The sequence below is a fragment of the Ictalurus punctatus genome, chromosome 14 (assembly GCF_001660625.3).
Source record: "Ictalurus punctatus breed USDA103 chromosome 14, Coco_2.0, whole genome shotgun sequence".
Taxonomy (NCBI): Eukaryota; Metazoa; Chordata; class Actinopteri; order Siluriformes; family Ictaluridae; genus Ictalurus; species Ictalurus punctatus.
Genome location: NC_030429.2, coordinates 5,040,086 through 5,062,178, shown reverse-complemented (window position 1 = coordinate 5,062,178; position 22,093 = coordinate 5,040,086). Strand labels below are relative to the sequence as shown.

Below are 22,093 nucleotides of genomic sequence, written 5' to 3'. Positions count from 1 at the left end.
GTGAACAGTCAGTTCTCTAAGTTGATGTGCTGGAAGCAGGAAAAAATGGACAAGCTGACCAAAGGATCCAAGAGATTTTGACAAGGGCCAAATTATGATGGCTAGACGACAGGATCAGAGCATGTCCAAAACACTGGTTAGTACATATTAAAAGTGGTCCAAGGAAGGACACCCGGTGAACCGGTGACAGGGTCATGATCACCCAAGTCTCGTTGATGTGTGTGGAGAATGAAGACTAGCCTGACCTTTCTGATCCCACAGAAGAGCTACTGTCGCACAAACTGCTGAAAAAGTCAATGCTTAAATGCATTAAGTTAACACCACACACCTTGTGTCTCAGCGTGGAGTCCATGCTTGGAGATGTTTGGGTGGCCCAAGAAGGACCTGCACAATATCAGGTAGGTGGTTTTAATATTATGGCTGATTGGTGTGTATCTGCGCAAATGTTGCGCATTTGTAACGCGCATGAAGGCATCCTTTGAATGTATGGCGGCGTCGTTTGTGTGGATTATGCGTCAACATTTCTGTCCTGGTTATGGAAACGTTTATGATTCATGCGATTATATGTAGACAATAAACTAGTGTTTAAAAAAACAAAACAAATGAGAGATATGTTTTTTTAAAGAAGTAGCGCTAGAATTGAGTGCTGTTACTATACGGAGCTAAATAGCTAGCTTAGCTTCCTGCATTAAGGCCTAATTGTGAGCTTGGCACGTTTTAGGAAGCAACCTTGGGGATAGATATGAGTGTTTAGTTACATGTTGTATCATTTTGAATTTAGTCGGTTAATCTGCTTTGAAATTATATAGTGAGGTTCTGCAAACATGTTAAATGACCTGAGCATTGGATGATGATGATGATGATGATGACCTGCTAATTTAGACATTGATCTCTGAAGGCTTTATTCTGAAGGTCCACCTTCCTCTGAGCTGAAGCTTTATCTCCTAGAACAGCAGCAAACATGACTGGAATCCAATCCAGAGATGGTAAATGAGCTCACACGCTTGTTTTCAGGTTTCACATTGTGTTTAAACTCTGATTGTTGTGTGTGTTTGTGTGTATAGAGTCGGTTGGAGACAGTTCTGATGATGAACCTCTGAGTAAAATGGTGAAACCTGGCAAGAAGTGTCCAGAAGATGCACGTAAGACTGAAGCAGTCTGATGCTCTTGTACACTTCGATCATGGTTTACTTCGGCCACTTTAATAAAAATCCAAAAGTGTGCTATGTTATGATTATCGCTTGTAATCATATCACTAACCGAACCTGTGTTTTCAGCCTCGGATATCATGGAAGATGCTTCACCAAAGAAAACCCTTAAAGAGCCCACCTCTGCTGCGGATGGTAAAAAAAAAAAAAATAAAAAATAAATTTCTCTAAATTTAAGGATCAAATTTGTGCATACTTTTGAGATCTACACGCTGCCTCTTAGTTCCAGCATCCCAGGTTTTCCCAGGGTTTCCTCAGGGTTCTCCAGTTTCCTCCCAGGTCCCACAAAACAGTAGGTGGATTGGCTGCTCTAAATGGCCCTTAGGTGTGAATGATTGTGAATAATATGTATACGGACTTCTTTTATCGCTGTTAACTTCTTTTGCCATTTAAGCATAAATTATTCCTAACATATCTGCTTCAAGTCTGTTCTTTACAAACTGTTCAACTTATTGATTTTTTTTGAGTAAAAGTTAAAATCGTGGGGTGTTAAAAAAATTGGATTGTCTTTCAGTGGGACAGATGGGGAGACGGGCATGTCTGAGTGGGACGGATGGGTAGACGGGCGTGTCTGAGTGGGACGGATGGGTAGACGGGCACGTCTGAGTGGGATGGATGGGTAGACGGGCACGTCTGAGTGGGACAGATGGGTAGACGGGCGCGTCTGAGTGGGACAGATGGGTAGACGGGCGTGTCTGCGTGGGACAGATGGGTAGACGGGCGCGTCTGCGTGGGACAGATGGGTAGATGGGTAGACGGGCGCGTCTGAGTGGGACAGGTGGGTAGACGGGCGCGTCTGAGTGGGACAGGTGGGTAGACGGGCGCGTCTGAGTGGGACAGGTGGGTAGACGGGCGCGTCTGCGTGGGACAGGTGGGTAGACGGGCGCGTCTGCGTGGGACAGGTGGGTAGACGGGCGCGTCTGCGTGGGACGGGTGGGTGGATGGGCGCGTCTGCTGGGTGGGACGGGTGGGTGGATGGGCGCGTCTGCTGGGTGGCACGGGTGGGTGGATGGGCGCGTCTGCTGAGTGGCACGGGTGGGTGGATGGGCGCGTCTGAGTGGCACGGATTGGTAGATGGGCGTGTCTGAGTGGGACAGAATGAAAAGTTAAAACCATGGGGCATTCGATTTTTTTCCCTCCAAAGATGTGTGCTGTTCCGTTACTAAAAGAAGTGATTACCTTTTGTTCATTCTAGAAATCAGGTTATTTCTGAGTTTGACTTTATTAACTTTGTTTTTGTATTTGGACTTGGTGTGAAACTTAAACATTTTTATTGGGAAATAAATATGTGGAGTTATAAGTTATGAGACAAATGTTTAATCATACAGCATGTACTTTTTTTTTTTTCCCCCAGAGTGCCCTGGACACAGCTCTGATGACGAGCCTCTGAGCAAACTGACTGAATCAAAGGGGGCGAAGCGCTCAAGTAAACAAAAAGAGACTGGTGAGCATCAGATCAGCTCATTTACATTTTTATATTGTTCTTTTTAAAATTGGTTAATAACCCAAAATAATCAGTGGAGAGTTTCCGGTAGCAATTACAGACCTTCCTGATGTGATCACTTGTTAATCAAAATAATACGGTGGACATGTCTGGGGTGGGTCAGGTGGGCGTGTCTGAGTTGGATGGATGGCTGTGCCTTTGGGTGGGACGGAGGGATGGATGAGTGTGTCTTTGGGTGGGACAGATTTTGTAATATTCATTCCTGTCCATATTATTACTGAGAGGGGGATCTGATGCCCTAATAAAATTTGAAGCTCCTAAACTAAATAAAAGACTGAAGGTTGGGTGTTCTAAAAAAGTATACCTGTATAGTATTTTAAAAATAAAAGCTTAAATATGTTTCCTCTGGTCTATCAGAAAGATGGATATAAATGACACATTTGAATTTTGTGAAAATTTTCTGCTCTGGTGCCTCAGAGTCAGACGTGGCTGATTAGAAAAAAATGAAAAGCCTGCCAGATTATATAACTGAAAAAGTCTTTACAGAAAAGTGGAATAAAAGTCTGTTTTTATAAAATATCCTTTTGATAATTTTCCTGTTATTGTATATATTAACACGCATACTTTTTGAACATTTCTGTTGTGGGTTTATAATAAAAGTTACACATCAAATGTCATGTTGGTTTCATCATTTCAAAGCAAGGGTGCTCAAACTTTTGCACTCCTCTATTTATCATTTGAAAAAATATTAGCTGCGGGGAAGCAGTCAGAATCTGAAGACGATCAGCCGCTGACGATGATTATCAAGAAGAAGAAGCAGAAGGCTGACACAGAAGAGCCTGAAGGTGTGTGTTTTGCACTTATCGACTTATATTCACTCATTCATACACTGACTCACTAATTCACTCACTCACTGACACATTCACTTATCAGCTCTTATACTCACTCATTCATACACTGACTCATTAAATCACTCACTCACAGACTCATTTACTCACCAACTCATTTACTGATTCACTTAGTGGCTGAATCACTGGCTGATTCACTTATCGGCTCGTATACTCATTCATACACAGACTCACTCATTCATACATTGACTCACTCATTCATTCACTCACTGGCTCATTTACTGACTCATTTAGTGAATTAATCACTCATTCACTGACTTACCGGCTAGTATACTCCCTTATTCATGTACTGACTCATTTACACACACACTGATTGACTCATTCACTCACCAGTTCATTCTCACTCACTCATTCGCAGGTTCATTTACTTACTGACTCACTCATTTACTTGTTCATTCACTCACTGGCTCATTTCATTCATTTGCTTACTGAATCACTGTCTCATTCCCTCACATACTCACTGTCTTACTGACTCAGTCCTTCACTCACTGACTCAGTCATTTACTCACTCTCTTCCGTATTCCTTTACTCATTCATTCACTCATTTACCCACTCTCACTTATTAATTTACTCGTTCATTCACTCACTCACTGACTCAGTCATTTACTCACTCTCTCACTTATTCTTTTTTCTCATTAATTCACTGACTCACTCATGTATTTTCTTACTCATGCAGTTGCTCACTTATTCATTCACTCACTCAGCTGCACTCTCATAAGTTCACTCACTCATCCACTTCTTAGATCATTCATTCACTCACCTATTTATCCATTCACCCCCTCTCACTTAATCATTCATGCGCTCCCTCATGTATTCCCTCACTTTTCACTTATTCATTTACTCAATCACTCCCACATATTTTTCCTCACTCATTCATTTACTCACTCACTGATTCACTTTCTTAATCACTTTGTCACTTACTCATTCAGTCACTCCCTCATATGTTCCTTCCCCCCTTCTCTTATTCATTTACTCACTCATTCATTCACTTTCTTGATCACTTGGTCACTTACTCAGTCACTCCCTCATATGTTCATATGAACATTTTAACTTGTTCATTTATTGACTCATTCATTGACTTTCTTAATCACTCCTCATGTGTTCCCTCATTCCTTCACTTACTTATTCACTCTCTCAGTAATTCACTCACTCACTCACTCACTCACTCACTCACTCACTTCCCCCTTGCTAATTACTCCCTCATTTACTCTCTCCCAACACTCACCTCTTCAATTCCTCCCTCCCCATTAACTCAGTCATTCCTTCAAATGTTACCTGCCTAATATTACCACCAGGAGGCGGTTACTAAAATAGCATTTAAAAACAGGCTTTGATTGTCTAATTAATAAACATTCAATTCATCCTGCCCGATATTCATTTAAACCTGCGTACTACAGCCACGTTGTCGAGTTGAGCACATAAACATGAGAGTACTCTGTAACAACGATGATTTGCATCACCGTCACTCCTTAATCTTTGAGATTAAAAGATATGTGAGGAATATAATAGCTTCTCTGTTTATAGATGCCAAGAAGACCAGAAGCCCAAAAAAGCGTAAAGCTGTGACGAAGGCCTCAAAGCTCAGAGATTCATCACCCTCGCCATCGCCGTCGCCAGTGAAGGCCACACAGAGAAGAGGACAAAAAGGTAGCGATTACGAGTCCTGCTTCATTACAGCGGAACCATTTGCAGTCAGGTTTAAACAATTTAAATGTACACTCGTGAGGAAAGTGGCCACGCTGTGTGTATTTTGGTTAAATTAGAATTACGAGGTTATTTATTACTGATAAACCTCCTGCTTGCCCTCAGAAGTGGGAGGTATAACAACCTTAATAAATCCTGCATACCTGAAGTCAAGTTGCTGGTGATGGTTTTCAGGTCTTGAGCAGTTCAGTGCTTTTCCACAGTTTGAGTTCTGAATGAAAACGCTACAGGTCTGGAACCAACAACCAGTAACGTCAGGGGTTTGGGAGGCGGCGTCATGACTTTTTAACATTTTGTCACCAATTCGAGCATGAGTTATGAGAAATGATGATTAGATGCGATTAAAACATGTATTTTCTTTTGTAGTATGGTGATGTCTCTGTGCTGTGTAAAGACGCTGAAAGATGTAACGTTTTGGATTTTCAAAATGGTGTAAACGTAGGCCGATTCTTAAAAACAGCTGCCGGTTTATCACTCGTTAGTGTATAAAGTGCTGTCTGGTGATTTTTCTCGCTCTTAAACAAATTACAAAACCTGATCGATGATTGGGAAGGAAAATTATCAGTTTGTTCTGGACTTTATCCCACCGATGCAATGGACCATCATGCTTGGAGGACAGCGCTCTCTGCCCTCTTCCACATACATGAGCTCACAGATACCCATGATTGACTATTGCTGCTGTGATTGACAGATGAGAGAAAGTAACGCCATCCCTCATCCCAGATAGCACGGCCGATTTTGTCGGTTGTCGTAGCTCCCGGTTAAGGACAGCTGCAGTGCTGTCAGGATTTGAACTCGCGATCTATGTTCAATCTGAAGAAAAAAAATCTTCAGATTGAAAAATCCAAAAAAAATATAGACATTTTCATTTATTTACTTTATCCAAAGTTGCTTAAATATCCAGCCCAAGCTCCGTTAAAGGAGCCGATAATACTAATACCGAACAATGACATGGCACCTAGACATGTGTACATTTACCTCTATAAAGGATGACCTTAATTTGCACTTGGTTGCCAGTTTATTAGCAACAGCTCCTCTTGTGCTTACACACTTCACCATTTTATCAGGTTAACTTACCATATTGGGTCATTCTGTAGGACCAAATTCTGAGCTCATCTGTTGGTATTATCTTCTTCTTTCTCCATCAGTTAGGGACGAGCACTGAGCAGATTGTTAGCACAGTGTCACTGGTATGATATGCCGCGTAACGCTGTGTTTCTGACATAAGTGTAGAAAAAAAAAAAAAAAAGAAGTAAACGCCTCCTCAACTCTGAATTCCTAGTCTTAAAGGTCTCCTGAAATTCAGCGAGTGATGTCGAATCAACACGACTGCTCACAGCGTCAACAGTAAACAAAGTAGCACTTCGTTCCTTTACTAGTATTTGCTTTAGATCCGTTAAGCTCCAACTTCCCAATTCCAAGTTAATTCGAATGTACAGTGGCGGTGTGGTGCTGGGACGAGTGTAGCAGGTGCAGCGTCGTACACAAGTGTCAGGTAAATTTGAAACCATCGATCAAGGTGCGCTTTTTTGTGTGTGTAATATTCAGCACGGTTCTGTAGATTAGCGGACGAACATCTTGCACAGCGAAGGTTTGTTTTTCTCATAGGTAAGGACGAGTCGAAAAAGAAAGTACCGGCACATTCACCAGCTGTGAACACGACGCCTAAAAGGAGAGGTCGCGCCAAGAAAGAAGGAAAAGGTACGCGGCTGTTAGATTGTGTTTTCAGTCCCAGGTTCTGAAGCGAACAGAGACATGGGCAGAAGTAAAACACAAAAGAACAAGGTTTTATTGTTCAGTCTTGTCTTGGTAGGATCATTTTATTTTCAGAAATTAAAACACAAATTTAGTTGCCAATAAAATGAGACAGTTTCAACCCTGGAAAGGACAAAAAATTATTATTTTGCCTATATTTTCACTTGATATAGTAAACCATGGCAAATAATGATGACTCGAACCTATCACGATCTGATATGAAAATTATATGCTCACAAATTTGGTAACCGGAACCCTACAGAACCTGCTTGCTAGCTAGCGAAGTTTTTTTTTTTTTTTCCCCCCCTCTTTAGCTAGCCGAGTAGTTGTGTTGGATGGCACGAGGGAAAATTTTTCCACATTTTAGAATAATAATAAAAGTCATCAAAACTCTCGAGTAACGCAAATGGAACTATGGGAATTATGTTGTGATGGAAAAATAATAATAATAATAATAATAATAATAATAATAATAATAATAATTTAGTATTTTAGCATCTTCAAAGTAGACCCAGTTTTTGTCTAGAATTTCCAGAAATGTATTCTTGGCGTTTTCTGGACTGATTTCTTGAGGAATTTCCCTGAGATGCTTTTTAAACAGTATTAAAGGCGTTCCCACCTACGTTGGACTCTTATTGGCTGCTTTTCAGAATATTTTGCTCCGAGTCGTCCGTTTAAACAAAATATTTTTTTGTAAATAAAATGTTAGTTTTCTAATGAAAGAAATGAAACAATTATATTTTTGTCTACAACTCTGATTTCAAACATTTAATCATACACCTTCAGATCAAAAGGTTTTTAAGATCATGAGAAACATTTCAGTCGAGTGTCCACAAAGTTTTGACCGGTAGTGTGTGTTCATAAATCCTGTCATTTTTAATACCACTAGAACTATCGAGATGTAGAATTCATATTGTACATAGATTATGATGTTCTGGGCTATTTTAATTAAATGAATGAAAACGGATATAAATGTAATTGAACGTTTTTCCATTATGTTTGTACGCAGCCCCGTGTAGCGACAGCTCGGATGACGAGCCCTTGAGCGAGCTGCCGTGGAAGAGGAGCGAGCCAGAGATGAAGCAGGCGGTGGTGCTGGTGGAGAGGATGTCTGAAAGAGACGTTAAGGATGCAGTGGCACGCGGACGTGCACACAGCCAAGAGCAGAAAAGTACAGCCAGAGCAGGTAACAACAGACTAGGAATAAATATTCATACTAAACTGTGGAAAGAATTAAGATGGGGGGGCCCTGTTCCTCAGGAAAATCCTGCAGGTCCTGTACATTCATTGCTTTTCCTTCTGCATATTTGAGCCCTTTCCAACAGTCTCTATATGATGTTGAGATCCATCTATTCACACTGAGGACAGCTGAGGGACTTGTACACGACTATTACAAAAGGTGCAAACATTCACTGATGCTCAAGAAGGCAACACGATACTTTAAGATCCAGAGGGGTGTAAACTTTTCAACAGGACGATTGATGTAAATTATATTATTTAAACATCTTATTTTTTTCATTTAGTACTGCCCTTTAAAACTGCATAAGATATTTACGTTTCCCAGAAGACAATTATTCACACCGATCATCCTGTTCAAAAGTTTACACCCCCCTGGCTCTTAATGTGTCGTGTTGCCTTCTTGAGCATTAGTGAATGTTTGCACCTTTTGTAATAGTCGTGTACGAGTCCCTCAGCTGTCCTCAGTGTGAAAAGACGGATCTCAACATCATATAGTCGCTGCTGGAAAGGGCTCAAATATGCAGAAGATACTGGAAAAGCAATGAATGTGCAGGACCTGGAGGATTTTTCTGAAGAACAGTGGGCAGTTTAACTGCTCAGGACAAACAAGGGACATGAACAAGTATCACAAAACATAAACACAGTCGTTGATCATCCAGGTAACAACACACAGTATTAATAATCAAGCGTATGTAAACTTTTGAACTGGTTCATTTGTGTAAACTTGGTTATTATTGTGTATTGTGGACTTTATGTAACATCTATTATGTGAAATAACTTCTTCTGGGAAGGACTAAATAAACAACACAATGAAGTTTTTATGGTCCCTCTTTTTTTTTAATGTATTTATTTATTTTTTTAACATTATGCAGATTCTGCAAGGTGTATGTAAACGTGTGACCTCAGCTGTATTTAACATGTGATATTTGGTGATGAGTGACGAACAGTTAGTCAGATATTACTCATTAGGGCTTCGCTTAATTGTACGTGCAAAATTGACTAACCTTATGTACTGTTTCGGTCCATTCTGGTGCATTCATTCATTTCGATTCAGTTCTTTGCTTCGTGCACTGAGAGAAAGTATAACAGACATGTGAAAGACAAAATAATACACTTGCTAGAACCAATAGTAAAACGTATTATAAAATGAATGTAGCATGTGTATATAATCTATTTTTTTTTATTTGACAGATTTAGTGGCTATGCCGTGTATAACAGTTATAAATCGAAAGCGGTTTTAAACTTCAATTAAAGGTGCCGTTAAAAATATTTAACAATCATATATAATTTTACAGATATCTTACAAACTGATTTAAATGACAAAACTAAATGACACATTGCTTGTGTGTGTGTGTATGAGAGAGAGAGAGATGTGTGTCTGTTATAATGCACAATGAGAAAGGTAACTCTGTTTCCTATTTTATTCTTAAATGAGTTAGATAAGAGATATTAATGATCATAATTATGGTTTTAGCCTTTATAATTCAGTCCTGATGTGTCTGTATTTATCATTCCACGAATACTGTAACTGTTCCATGAAGAAGGTAAGCATTTCGAGAAACTGGCTGGAATAATTCTGAGTAATGCACTAAAAGCAGATTGTTCTTGGAAACTCGGAGAAATGAGTGACTTTCCTTTAAAATTCTGAGAATTAGACCGCTAATTCCTCTGAGCTAACGGTAGGCAGAGTGAACTTGCACAGTAATCACCCAGTTCCCCTCCCTCTCTCTCTCTCTCTCTCTCTCTCTCTCTCTCTCTCTCTCTCTCTCTCTCTCCACCCCTATTTCTCCCTCTCTCTTTCTCCCACTCTCTCTTTCTCCCTCTCTCTCCCTCTCTTTCTCCCTCTCTCTCTTCCCCTCTCTCTTCCCCTCTCTCTCTCTCTCTCTCTCTCTCTCTCTCTCTCTCTCTCGCTCTCTTTTTTTTCTTTCTCTCTCTCTTTCTCGCGCTCTCTCTCTCCTGCACGTGGTTAAGAGTGTGCAGCGGAGGGCTCAGACGAGGAGCCTCTGAGTCATAAGATGAAGAGACTGAAAGAGCAGAGCAAGACTGCGAGAGGCAGGAGACCAGCGGCAGGTAACGGTCCCCGCAAGACGATACATTTTATGTCCTGACAGTCACATTTGATCAAATGCACAAATGAGTAAGGAATAAATCAACACGACAGAGTGTGCTGTTAGAGGAAAATCATCAGTGATGGAGTACCAACAGCGAAACATCCCGAAGTGTTTTATTCCTCATGTATGTATATAGTTGTGCCCAAAAGTTTGCATACCCCTTGCAGAATCTGCTCAATCTTAATACTGTTAACAAAATAAGATCGATCATAAAAATCTGATGTTGTTGTTTATTTAGTTCTGTCTTGAATAAGATATTTCACATAACATATGTTTACATATAGTCCACAAGACAAGGTAAGGGCTGTATTTATTAAAAAAAAATTACACCTTTCAAAAGTTTACACACGCTTGATTATTAACACTGTGTGTCGTTATCTGGGTGATCTACAACTGTGTTTGTTTTGTGAGAGTTGTTCATGAGTCCCTTGTTTGTCCTGATCAGTTAAACTGCCCATTGGTCTTCAGAAAAATCCTCCAGGTCCTGCACATTCATTGCTTTTCCAGCATCTTCTGCATATTTGAGCCCTTTCCAACAGCGGCTATATGATGTTCAGATCCATCTTTTCACACTCAGGACAGCTGAGGGACTCGTACACAACTATTACAAAAGGTGCAAACACTTTTTTTTACTCAAGAAGGCAACACGATACATTAAGAGCCAGGGGGTGTAAACTTTTGAACAGGATGATCAATGTAAATTATTAGTTTGTTTAAAGATCTTTTTTTTTTTTTCATTTAGTACTTCCCTTCAGAAGCTAAATATGATACATGCATGTCTCCCAGAAGACAAAATAACAATTTACACAGATCATCCTGTTCAAAAGTTTACACCCCTGGCTCTTAATGTATCGTCCCCCCCCCCCCACATTTTAAAATAATAATAAAATCATCTAATCATTTTTAAGATCATGAGAAACATTTCGAGTCAAGTTGTGAGTCGAGAGATAGGACCGGTTGTGTGTATTCATAAATCCTGTCATGTTTAACATCGTCAGAGCTATAGAGATGTAGAAACTTGTGCCCGGTGGTGTGTACAGCGGGGGAAATAAGTATTGAACACGTCAACATGTTTTTCGGTAAATATATTTCCAAAGACATTATTCATATGAAATTTTCACCAGACATCAGTATTAACTCAAGAAATCTGGAAATATAAAGAATCCACAACAATAAAGTCCATAAATAAAGTTATGTGTAATAAAGTGGAATGACATAGGAAAAAAGTATTGAACACGCTAAGACAGCAGTTTTCCAAGGCAAGGAACCAGCTGAAATCCGTAAGTAATTATACCCCCTATCTGTGCAAATTAATATCAGCTGGGTTAGTAAATTGATGGTTTATAAAAAGACTTTTTGTTACCAAGGTGTCACACAAGAACCATCTCATGATTGGTAAAAGCAAAGCACTAATATATATATATATATATATATATATATATATATATATATATATATATATATATATATATATATATATATATATATATATATATATATATATATATATTTTAGCGCTTTGCTTTTACCCATCATGAGATGATAACAGGACCTTGTGGACATTTGACAACATTCAATGTAACTATAAACGGATAAAAAGTAAAAGCCATGGTGCTCTTTAATAAACAGATAAATTGTTAGCATTGCTGTGGTATATTTATTTATTATTTACACACATATGCTTATATATGTACACACATTACATACACATTTTATATATATATATATACACACACACACATACACACACACATTTTATATATATACACACATATACATACATATACATTATTTATTTTTATATATATATATATATATATAAAAATGTGTATGTAATGTGTGTACATATATAAGCATATGTGTGTAAATAATAAATAAATATACCACAGCAATGCTAACAATTTATCTGTTTATTAAAGAGCACCATGGCTTTTACTTTTTATCCGTTTATAGTTACATTGAATGTTGTCAAATGTCCACAAGGTCCTGTTATCACTGTAGCAGCTATAACCACTCATTCCCTCACCAGCCTCGCTTAATTTTTATTTTTCCCTTCTCAGAATCGCTGGCACTGGAGACTCCTTCCATAAATGTTCCATAAACATGTATTTAAAGAAAGCTTTACCTAAATTAAACTACACACTGTTAATTATTAAGGTCGGATCACGTGGCGCATTTGCCATGCAAGTCCGTGTGAACGAGCTGTTACTATAGAAACAATAGCATATTGGAACAAATGCGAACATGTGAGCAGTCCGATTCGAGAATTCAACAGTGCTGTGATATATAAGGGAAATTAATTAACGAACAGAAAAGAAGACTTTATTTATTTGTTTGTTTGTTTGTTTGTTTATTTATTATAAACAATTAACAGAAAGTAAAAATACTGGACCAGTGAAGTGGTTAATTCGATGGTCATCACTAGCTGTTTGTTTATTCAGATCAAGACTACGGTGTTGGTTCTGTATTGCATTTTGTTTATTTATTTGTCTCAAACTGAGTGGGACCAATGCACTATGAACAAACTATGAAATCAGCCCTATTGTTGGCAAAAGAAAACGTTTCTCTACTTACCAGATCGTCTACACCCGCTGTCGAACAGGTCACTCCAGGATGACGCACACGTTTTTAATAATAGGAGAAGACTCACCAAGATATAGAAGCTGGCATGGCGTTAAAACACAAACAAAATTTATTTGTCTTCTAAGATTCTTTGGACGGATTTGAAATGAGCTTGTGTCCCCTTAATAGAACTGTTCCTCTGACGTTTTAATTTTTCTTTTTTTTTTTAAAGAAATAAAGCAGAACGTGCAATAAAAGATGGTGTAATTGTTTAAATTTTTTTTCCTCACATGCCTGCTCTATGCAGATGCCAGTTCAGACGACGAGCCCTTGGTGAGGAAAGTGAAAGCAGCGAAGGTGAAGGATAAGTTTAGAAAGAGAGCTAACGGAGAAGAGGACACAGTCAAACAAGGTGAGTCTCGGTCCGAGTGCTGTTCTGACGTCTAATTAGGATGACTCCAGCGTTACGTATGTGACGTTTACACTCACGTTGGCTAACAAAATGTCTCGCATAAGTGACAAGTTTAGGATCAATGGGTCTGTGTGCATGTGTTGAGGATAAGGCAGAGAAATCTTTTTTTTATTTTTTAAACCTGCATTGATGTACACGTTTTAATTCATCAGCGTTATGGATGTGAAATGGACAAACTCTTGTAGGAGACTAAACATTTTCAACAAATTTTTAAAGACCATCGCAGAGCACATCGTATTTAGAACAAGACGTGAACTAGAACAAAAAATATATAGAGATTCTTGTTTTAGGAATACATCTGTAGAAATGTAGGAAGGAGACGGGCGGATATTGGCACCTCTTCGCTTTCCGTTTAGTTTTCATTTCCTAACTGGTTGTGCCGATGCTGACAGTACCGCCTCTCTCTGGCTCACGTCAGGTCTTTAAGGACAAACGAAGCACATGTAAGTAACCGCTCCGTGACACCACACAGGTGAGAATAATCACGTGTTACCTGCTGATGTTTCAACCCGCCTCCTCTGATACTTGACTCCGCCCACGCTCTTATGACATCATTAAGAGGGAAAAAAAACATATGCCATATCCATATGTGAATTGTTTGCGATACGGATGTGACACGTCTGAAACAGTACTCCATATATCTCGCGTATAAAAGATGCAGTTTTCCTTACGAGTGTCTTCATTTTTAAATGTACTTATGTAAAGCACTTTTAATTGCCTTTGTGTGTGAAATATGTGCTGTATAAAAAAAAAAATTTAAAAAAAACCCCACCGTGTTGATAATTTAACCAAAGAAGTTACGTTGTGCAAAGATGTCCCCAGACATTCTAATGGTTTCCAATACAAATACCATTACAAACCGTCAGCTATTAACCTAAAGAAGCTTTTTGATCCTTAATGGTATCCACTAGACATAATATGCCACCAATAGAAGGCAACAGATTACCAGTAGAGACCCATTACAGCTTCCATTAAAATCAGTGCAATTCTCATTAGAACAATTACATATTATATGACTGTTTCTATTGGGTTTTTTCAGCAGGGGTGAAAGACATGAGTGAGCATTTTAAAAGTTATTTTTGTTTCCTGTGCTCGCAACTTTTCCTTTTTTTCTCCTTGACATTTGCATGGAATTGAATTATTCACTCTTTAAAACTGAACTGAAGTGTGAGAAGGAAGTGAAAATGAACTGAAGTGTTGTACAGCAAGTCAAACGGCTAGAGAAAGAGTGAATAATGTCTTCCCTGGATACTGTACACTTAGTGTATACTTTCTAAGAGCTGCTGCTGTACTCATAAATGCTGTCGTGTGCTCATCCCATGACCCTTATTCTCTCATCCGCGCATACTGAACATCCCGTAAACACACTCAGACAGACTGTCTTTTATAGTGTTTTCTAATTACACTATCCAGTGTCAACCCAGAGTAGGTTCCATTTTGAGGCCTGGTTCCTCTCATGGGTTGTTCCTCATGTCTTCTCGGAGAGTTTTTCCTTTCCACCGTTTCCACAGTTTTCCACTTTCAACTAACGCCGTTGTTATGCTCATTAAGGATCTAAATGTACATTACTGTAAAGCTGCTTCGTCTCAATTAGGGACAATTTCACGCTCTGTTTCCCTTCATGCAGACAGAGAGCTGAGCGAGGAGGACGAGCGTCCACACTGAGAGCCTGGCAGTAGTCACACACAACACAACACGTCTCGCACACGAGTGAGTGTCGCAGGTCTCACACTCCAGCACTCACACTTTCTCTGTATAACAATGTGTTTTCTCTTCCCAGATTTAACAGAAGAAACGAGAAGAGGACTCGCTTGTTTCACCGTTCTGTGGATCAGTAGTTCTGTGCTCATTCCTTTATTTATGTATAGGAATAACGTCGCATTTTCTGAACTCCTAAACCCCGAAACGTGAATCCCTTTCACTCCATAACACATTGAAAAGCTTGAAGTAGTTTCTTTTATATTGTTTTAGCATTTTAAATTTTGTATGGTCTTAACCAGGCTTCGGCCTTTTACATCGTGTACGCTGATGGTTTTTGATTTGTATTTTAAAACAAACAAAAAAAAGTCACTAAATGTTATTTACATAGTTTCTAGGAAGGAAAGTGAAATGAAATGTGTTTTTTGATAATATTGACGTGTACACAAGTATAAACGCAGTGGTGTGAGAGATAAATGTGGAGAACGCTGTACAGTAGTTTTCTTTTTGTTTTTTGATGACCGTTGTTTAGTTTCTTGTGATTTAATGTGATTTTACCAGATCAGATTGTTGGAATTCCCAACAAATGAAATATTCCCGCTGTCAATACAATCTAAAGGCTTAAAAAAATAAATTACATCAGTGACTTTGTAATGAAAATTGTAGGAACTCTGTGGTTATTGCCTCTCACCGCTTTTTTCTTTACCGAACCATACCATTTTGTCACTCGGCTCTAATATAAATGTCAAGCTTTAGCAAAAAGCTATATACAGTCCCCTTCGACACTATTGGAAAGAAAAGGAAAATTCATTTGTTTTTGCTGTAGACTTAAGACATTTGGGTTTGAGGTCAAAAGATGAATATGAGAAGAGAGTTTTGAATTTTAGCTTTTATTTCCTGATATTTATATGTAAATGTCTTCAACAATATAGAACACAGCACACTTTATATCAGATTACAAAATTTTGTAGGTGAGCAAAAAATACTGGAACATGTGACTGACAGGTGTTTCCTTGTTACCCAGGTGTGTCCTGTTAGATTGATTGATTGCTTGCTTAAACAATAAATAGCTCTGAGCATCTACTCTTGGTTTTAGCTTTCAGTTTCTCCTGTGAAGACTGCATTTGTTGTTAAAAAGGATAAACTAACATGAAGATCACAGAGCTGTCTATGGGAGAAAAAATCCATCAGAGTCACTGCACAAACACTGGGCATAGCCAATAGAACAACTTGGAATGTCCTGAAAAAGAAAGAAACCACTGTTGTACTGAGCAACAGACACCACTGAATGGGTCGGACAAGGAAAAGAACAACAGCTGATGACAAACATTGTAAGAACTGTGAAGAAAAACCCAAAAACAACAGTTAGTGACCTCACCAACAACCTCCACAGGGCTGGGGTAAAGGTATTTCAATCCACCATTTGAAGAAAACTTCAAGTGCAGAAATATAGAGGCCATACCACAAGATGTAAACCACTCATCAGCAGTAAGAATCAGAAAGCCAGGTTGGAATTCACAAAGAAATACAGACATGAGCCACAAAAGTTCTGGAACCAAGATTAAGCTCTTCCAAAGTGATTGAAAGTTCAAAGTGTGGAGAAAGAAAGGATCTGCTCATAATTCAAAACATACGAGCTCATCTGTGAAACATGGTGGAGGAACTGTTATGGATTGGGTTTGCATGTCTGCTTCTGGAACAGTCTCACTAATTTTTATTGATGATGTCACTTGTGATGGTAGCAGAAGAATGAATTCAGAAGTTTACAGGAACATTTGTCTGCCAATTTACAGAGAAATGAATGAAGATTAATAAGGAGGAATTTTATCATGCAGCAAGACAATGATCCAAAACACACTGCCAACTCAACAAAGGACTTCATCAGTGGGGGGAAAGTGGAAGGATTTAGAACCTCCTGAAGAGAGAAACCTCACGACAACAAACAACTGAAAGAAGCTGCGGTAAAAGCTTGAAAAATCATCACAAAAGAAGAAACCAACAGTTTGGCGATGTCAGTTTGATTTACTTCATGACTTATCTTTTCCTATACTTTTGCTTGCCTAAAAATTGGGTGGTCTGATGCAAAAGGTTATGTTGTTTAAACACGTCTAGATGTAAATACCAGGAAATAAAAGCTGAAATCCTAATCCCTCATCTCATATCCATCTTTTGATCTAAAACCCCAAATGTTTTTGGTGTACAGCACAAACAAATTAATTTGCCTTGCCGTTCCAGTAGGTACAGAGGGGACTGTACCACCTGAACTGATTGTTCTTCTGCTTCTGGACCATTTGCTATATCAGAACTTTCCCGGTTCGATCCTGAGCTCGGGTTACTGTCTTTGTGGAGCTTTGCATGTTCTCTGGTTTCCTCTGACTGTCCAAAAATCCAAAAACATACCCATCCGTGGATGGATTACACAAAATTGTGCCTAGGTGTGCGTGACAGTGTGTATGGTTGGTGCGCTGTGATGCACAGATGTACCATCTCTTGTGTATCCCCACCTCACGCCGGGCTCCGGTTCCAGGATAGTGGCTACCGAAAATAAATGATCGAATTAATTGTTAGTATTATATCACACATTATTAAACTGCACATACACTAGAGGCTAGGTTTGCTGTGTTAGAAATCTGAATGGTTTCATATCTAATTAGATTGTAGCTAGCGGAGCTGCTAAAGCTTTCTCTTCTAAACTGAGTTTTTTTGTTGACTTTTTTAAAAAATCCCTCCTTCAAGTGGTTATATCACTTAACAATTATTAAATACGCAAGATGCATCTTTTATTTATCGCAAAACAACACAATAGTTTGTTAAACTATATAATAATCATAATAAACTGCAGATATACTGTAGATATTTAGGTGTTTTGCCATACTGGTAGTTTTTAAAGGTAGTGTTAAAGTTGCTGAATGTAATGTAAAGTAATGTAATGAAAGCCGACCCCATCTTTTCTGCATTATAGGTATTAATACATCGACAATGAAGCCTGAGTAATGTTATCTCTCAGGGTCTCACTGATGCTATAATAAGGAACTATTACACACACTCAAAGACAAATTGGTAGCTGTATTCATGATTTATAATTTAAGTATTTGTAAATAGTCTGTAAATCTGTATTTCCTCTGAATACCGAAAATGCGAAATGGAAAAGCTGCAACGCCTTCTATTAAAAACAAACAGAAACCTCCAAGATGCACTAAACTTACAGTTCTGTTGTCTGTCGTTTTGTGTAATTTGTACTTTGATTCAACAATGTGAGCTTAATTTACTTTTTTTTTTTCCTACAAAGGCATTTTTTGGGGGGAAAAGGGATGCACTATGTTCATGTTCTTTACAGCCGAGACTGTATTTCACCTGCGTCTTAACAACCACTTCTGATACTGTGTTACGGATGTTTCATCGAAGCAGGCTGAAGATGGAGATCAAATCTGTTTCACTAAGTGTAATCAACTGAAACGACAATCACTGAGAAGGTGCAAGAAACTATAGTCTGGGATAGAAAGAAATCAGTCCCAGACTCAAGTCTTCATACTGTTCTCTGTATATTTCTAATGACCAGTGGTGGTGATGTTGCGCTTAGTTGAGAAGAAATCTCAAATAATCCTTTTTTCCAGATTTTTATTAACAGCATATAATCTGAGCTGGATGCCTAAATATTAAACTGTATATTTTGTTTTTGAAATATGGTGGGGGAGAGGTGATATATAGATAGGATAGAGTGCCCTCCATTAATATTGGCATCCTTGGTAAATTTGAGCAAAGAATGCTGTGAAAAATTGTCTTTATTGTTTAACGTTTTGATCTTTTGTTCAAAAAAATTCACAAAAATACACTGCTCTCATGGATATCAAACAATTGCGAACACAGCACAGGTTTATAAAAAAAATGTTTTAAAAAAATTTTTGTTAAAAAAACAAAAAAATTTTTGTTAAATGTAGGTGTGCAACAGTTATTGGCACCCTTTTAGTCAATACTCTGTGCTACCTCTTTGCCAAGATAACCGCTCTGAGTCTTCTCCTATAATGCCTGATGAGGTTGGAGAATACACGACAAGGGATCTGAGACCATTCCTCCACACAGAATCTCTCCAGATCCTTCAAATTTCGAGGTCCACGCTGGTGGACTCTCCTCTTCAGTTCACCCACAGATTTTCTATGGGGTTCAGGTCAGGGGACTGGGATGGCCATGGCAGGACCTTGATTTTGTGGTGAGTAAACCATTTTTGTCTTGATTCTGATGTATGTTTTATATCATTGTCCTGCTGGAAGAGCCAACCACGGAACATTTTAGCTTTCTGGCAGAGCGAGTAAGGTTTTCATTTAATATCTGTTGATATTTGGTAGAGTCCATGATGCCATGTATCCTAACAAAATGTCCAGGTCCTCTGGCAGAAAAACAGCCCCAAAAACATAAAAGAGTCACCACCATATTTAACCGTGGGCATGAGGTACTTTTCCATATGGCTACCTCTCTGTGCGCACCAAAACCACCTCTGGTGTTTATTACCAAAAAGCTCTATTTTGGTTTCATCTGACCATAGAACCCAATTCCATTTTAAGTTCCAGTAGTGTCTGGCAAACTGAAAACGCTCAAGTTTGTTTTTGGAGGAGAGTAGAGGCTTTTTTCTTGAAACCCTTCCAAACAACTTGTGGTGATGTAGGTGACTTCGGATTGCAGTTTTGGAGACTTTCTGACCGCAAGACGCAACTAACTTCTGCAATTTTCCAGCTTTGTTGAACAATTACCTGTTCATAGTCACCCAGGTGTACTAAAAATGTAAAATATCAATGAGAATATACTTTTTTTTTCTCAAATGAATTCATAGGGGTGCCAATAATTGTTGCACAACTATATTTAACAAAGATATATATTTTTATAAACCTGTGTTGTGTTTGCAATTGTTTGATATCCATGAGAGCAGAGTATTTTTGTGAATTATTTGAACAAAATATCAAAAAGTTAAACAATAAAGACAATTTTTCACAGCCTTCTTTGCTCATATTTACCAAGGGTGCCAATATTAGTGGAGGGTGCTGTAGATACATTATTGATCTCCTGAGAGAAATTGCAGTGTTACAGTAGTGGTAAAAAAAAACAAACATTTTCAGATATCATGAATACAATGAAAAAAATGTGAAACAAATAAGTATAGTGCATAAACAAAACAAACAACAATAATCTAGCCATACTAACACAATTATACCATCCATCCATGTCCAAAACAAATAATGTCCATCCTGTGTTGGTTCCTTTCCACTGATGGACAGGGTAGCTTCAGGACTTGACAGATATAATTACAGTCAGTAATTGTATATTGTATACAGTATGATTTATGAGTGGAATCGATGTAGCTGCGCATTTCCTGCGCAGAGATGATAATCAGAAACGCACTCCGTCAGCGAACGTTGGTTAAAGAGCTTTTTTGTCCTTCGTCGCAATCCGTAGCTGAGAAAGCTGCAAACTTTATGCGCAGGCAGAGCGCTGGAGGAAGTTATTAATCTCTAGTTTTGTGTTCATTTGTTGAACTTTCATGTCGGGGTTTATTAAGTAGGAAAGCAAGCAGAATAATCCTGCGCTCTGCTGTAAATGTTGCGGCTTGATACTTTGTTCTAGGCTTGAGGATTGTTTTGTCCAGTCGTCCTTTCACTTGTTCAGCATCAGATACAGTGGAGAAGAGGAATGAAGGAGCTGCAGGAGCTGCTGGGGTGAAGAATAAACCTGATTATATGTGCGGTAAGTTTGACAGAGATTACAGAGAGACTCGTGATCCTTACTGAGAATTAATCATCAGGTCTAATTTATTACAGACAGCCGGAGTGAAGGATTATTTTTGTCCTTTGTTTTGTTTTGTTTTGTTTTGTTTTGTTTTTGCACATATGGCTAACACAAAGCTAGCTTGTGTTCAGTTAGTGTAAAAAAAAAAAGAATCAGTTTTTTTTTTTTTTAAACTTTTTATTTAGTACCTTTTTCTGGTTTCATGTGAAACCAGATTAAAAAACTGCCAACATGAAGTCTCATGTGCTTGGCTCATTTTCTCAATTTAATATATACAAAAGGACAAGTTGACTTTTTATTACTTCATTATGACTTAAAAATAACGCAGATTTCAAAAGTGGTGAAATATCAATATATCCCTGCTATCTGCTTTAAACAAAAAATCCAACATTAGGTGTTACCAACCAATTTATTCTGTTACCAACATGTCTTATTGAGGTGTAACTGTATCCGGATGTAAACCCGAAGCCCCGCCCCCACCCCAAAATGAACCCACTCCCATTTTGTCCCCAGAAACACTGGGCAAACTTACTGTGTTTACACTCACGGCCAAAATGTGTAATAAAGCACAAGATTTACATCAGTATATAATTTAATTGCCTTTAAAATGTACTTATGAAGTGTAATATTTTAATAAAGTAAAAAGTGTGAGGGGAAAAAAACAGTTGGTTGATGTACACTGTTAGGATTTGTGAATCCCCGGGTTACAATTCTTAAGAGAGAAAGCAGATTTACATTTATTCATTTAGCGGACGCTTTTATCCAAAGCGACTTACAAATGAGGAAATACATGCAAAGCGATATATCAAGCGGAGAACAATTCAAGTAGTGCTTTGAGACCTGCACACACTCCCCCCAGACATGAGTCATTACTTGTGTTCTCAAGGCTAATACAAAAAAACAATCTGTATGTGTTAAGGTGAGACAAGAAGAGGCCCCCTAATGGCTGCTTGATTGTGAATTTTCTCCTTTCACTAGCGAGCTGGTTCTGGTCAGACACTGTTTCCGTCTAATGGCATGAATCCACTGCGGTTGAGAGTCAGTGAGTACTGCTGTGAGAGCGATGGCTATCACCGTTGTGGGAGGTCCAATGGCGGCATCTCCAACCTTCCTGGGGTTGAGGATTTTCTAATACTGTATCACCTGGTGAAAAGCGGAGTAGGTTTCTCTGCAGGTAAAGGGAGAGAAGCAAAAACATTACCAGGCACTTTTTTCAA

The 22,093-nt window shown here is 38.6% G+C and overlaps 2 protein-coding genes across 9 annotated transcripts in view; both read left to right on the top strand.

The window, feature by feature from the left end:
- Positions 1-466: 466 nt before the first annotated feature.
- On the top strand, positions 467-15,761 carry LOC108275095 (hepatoma-derived growth factor-related protein 2). 6 transcript variants are annotated; one of them, XM_017485680.3, is made up of 13 exons: positions 467-986; positions 1,065-1,142; positions 1,278-1,343; positions 1,432-1,500; positions 2,563-2,652; positions 3,405-3,497; positions 5,085-5,207; positions 6,873-6,965; positions 8,029-8,205; positions 10,230-10,328; positions 13,239-13,343; positions 15,031-15,113; positions 15,184-15,761. In XM_017485680.3, the coding sequence occupies exons 1-12, from the start codon at positions 962-964 to the stop codon at positions 15,066-15,068; spliced, it is 1,056 nt and encodes a 351-aa protein (XP_017341169.1). In that variant the 5' UTR covers positions 467-961; the 3' UTR covers positions 15,069-15,113; positions 15,184-15,761. The 6 variants fall into 6 exon arrangements, with proteins under 6 accessions (XP_017341169.1, XP_053541650.1, XP_053541651.1 ...); XM_053685675.1 differs by lacking the exon at positions 1,432-1,500; XM_053685676.1 differs by lacking the exon at positions 6,873-6,965.
- Positions 15,762-20,534: 4,773 nt separating this feature from the next.
- Positions 20,535-22,093, top strand: part of LOC108274682 (dpy-19 like 4) — a 28,157-nt gene continuing 26,598 nt past the window's right edge. For all 3 annotated transcript variants that reach the window (XM_053685752.1, XM_053685753.1, XM_053685751.1), the window contains exon 1: positions 20,535-20,834. The gene's annotated coding sequence lies outside the window, so the exon portion shown is untranslated. The remainder of the gene's footprint in view (positions 20,835-22,093) is intronic.

Excerpts from the sequence above, each read along its gene's own strand:
- LOC108275095 (XM_017485680.3), top strand. The coding sequence starts at position 962 with ATGACTGGAATCCAATCCAGAGATG. Across the intron at positions 3,498-5,084 it reads TGACACAGAAGAGCCTGAAG|ATGCCAAGAAGACCAGAAGC; the intron begins GTGTGTGTTTTG and ends CTCTGTTTATAG. Across the intron at positions 10,329-13,238 it reads AGGCAGGAGACCAGCGGCAG|ATGCCAGTTCAGACGACGAG; the intron begins GTAACGGTCCCC and ends TGCTCTATGCAG.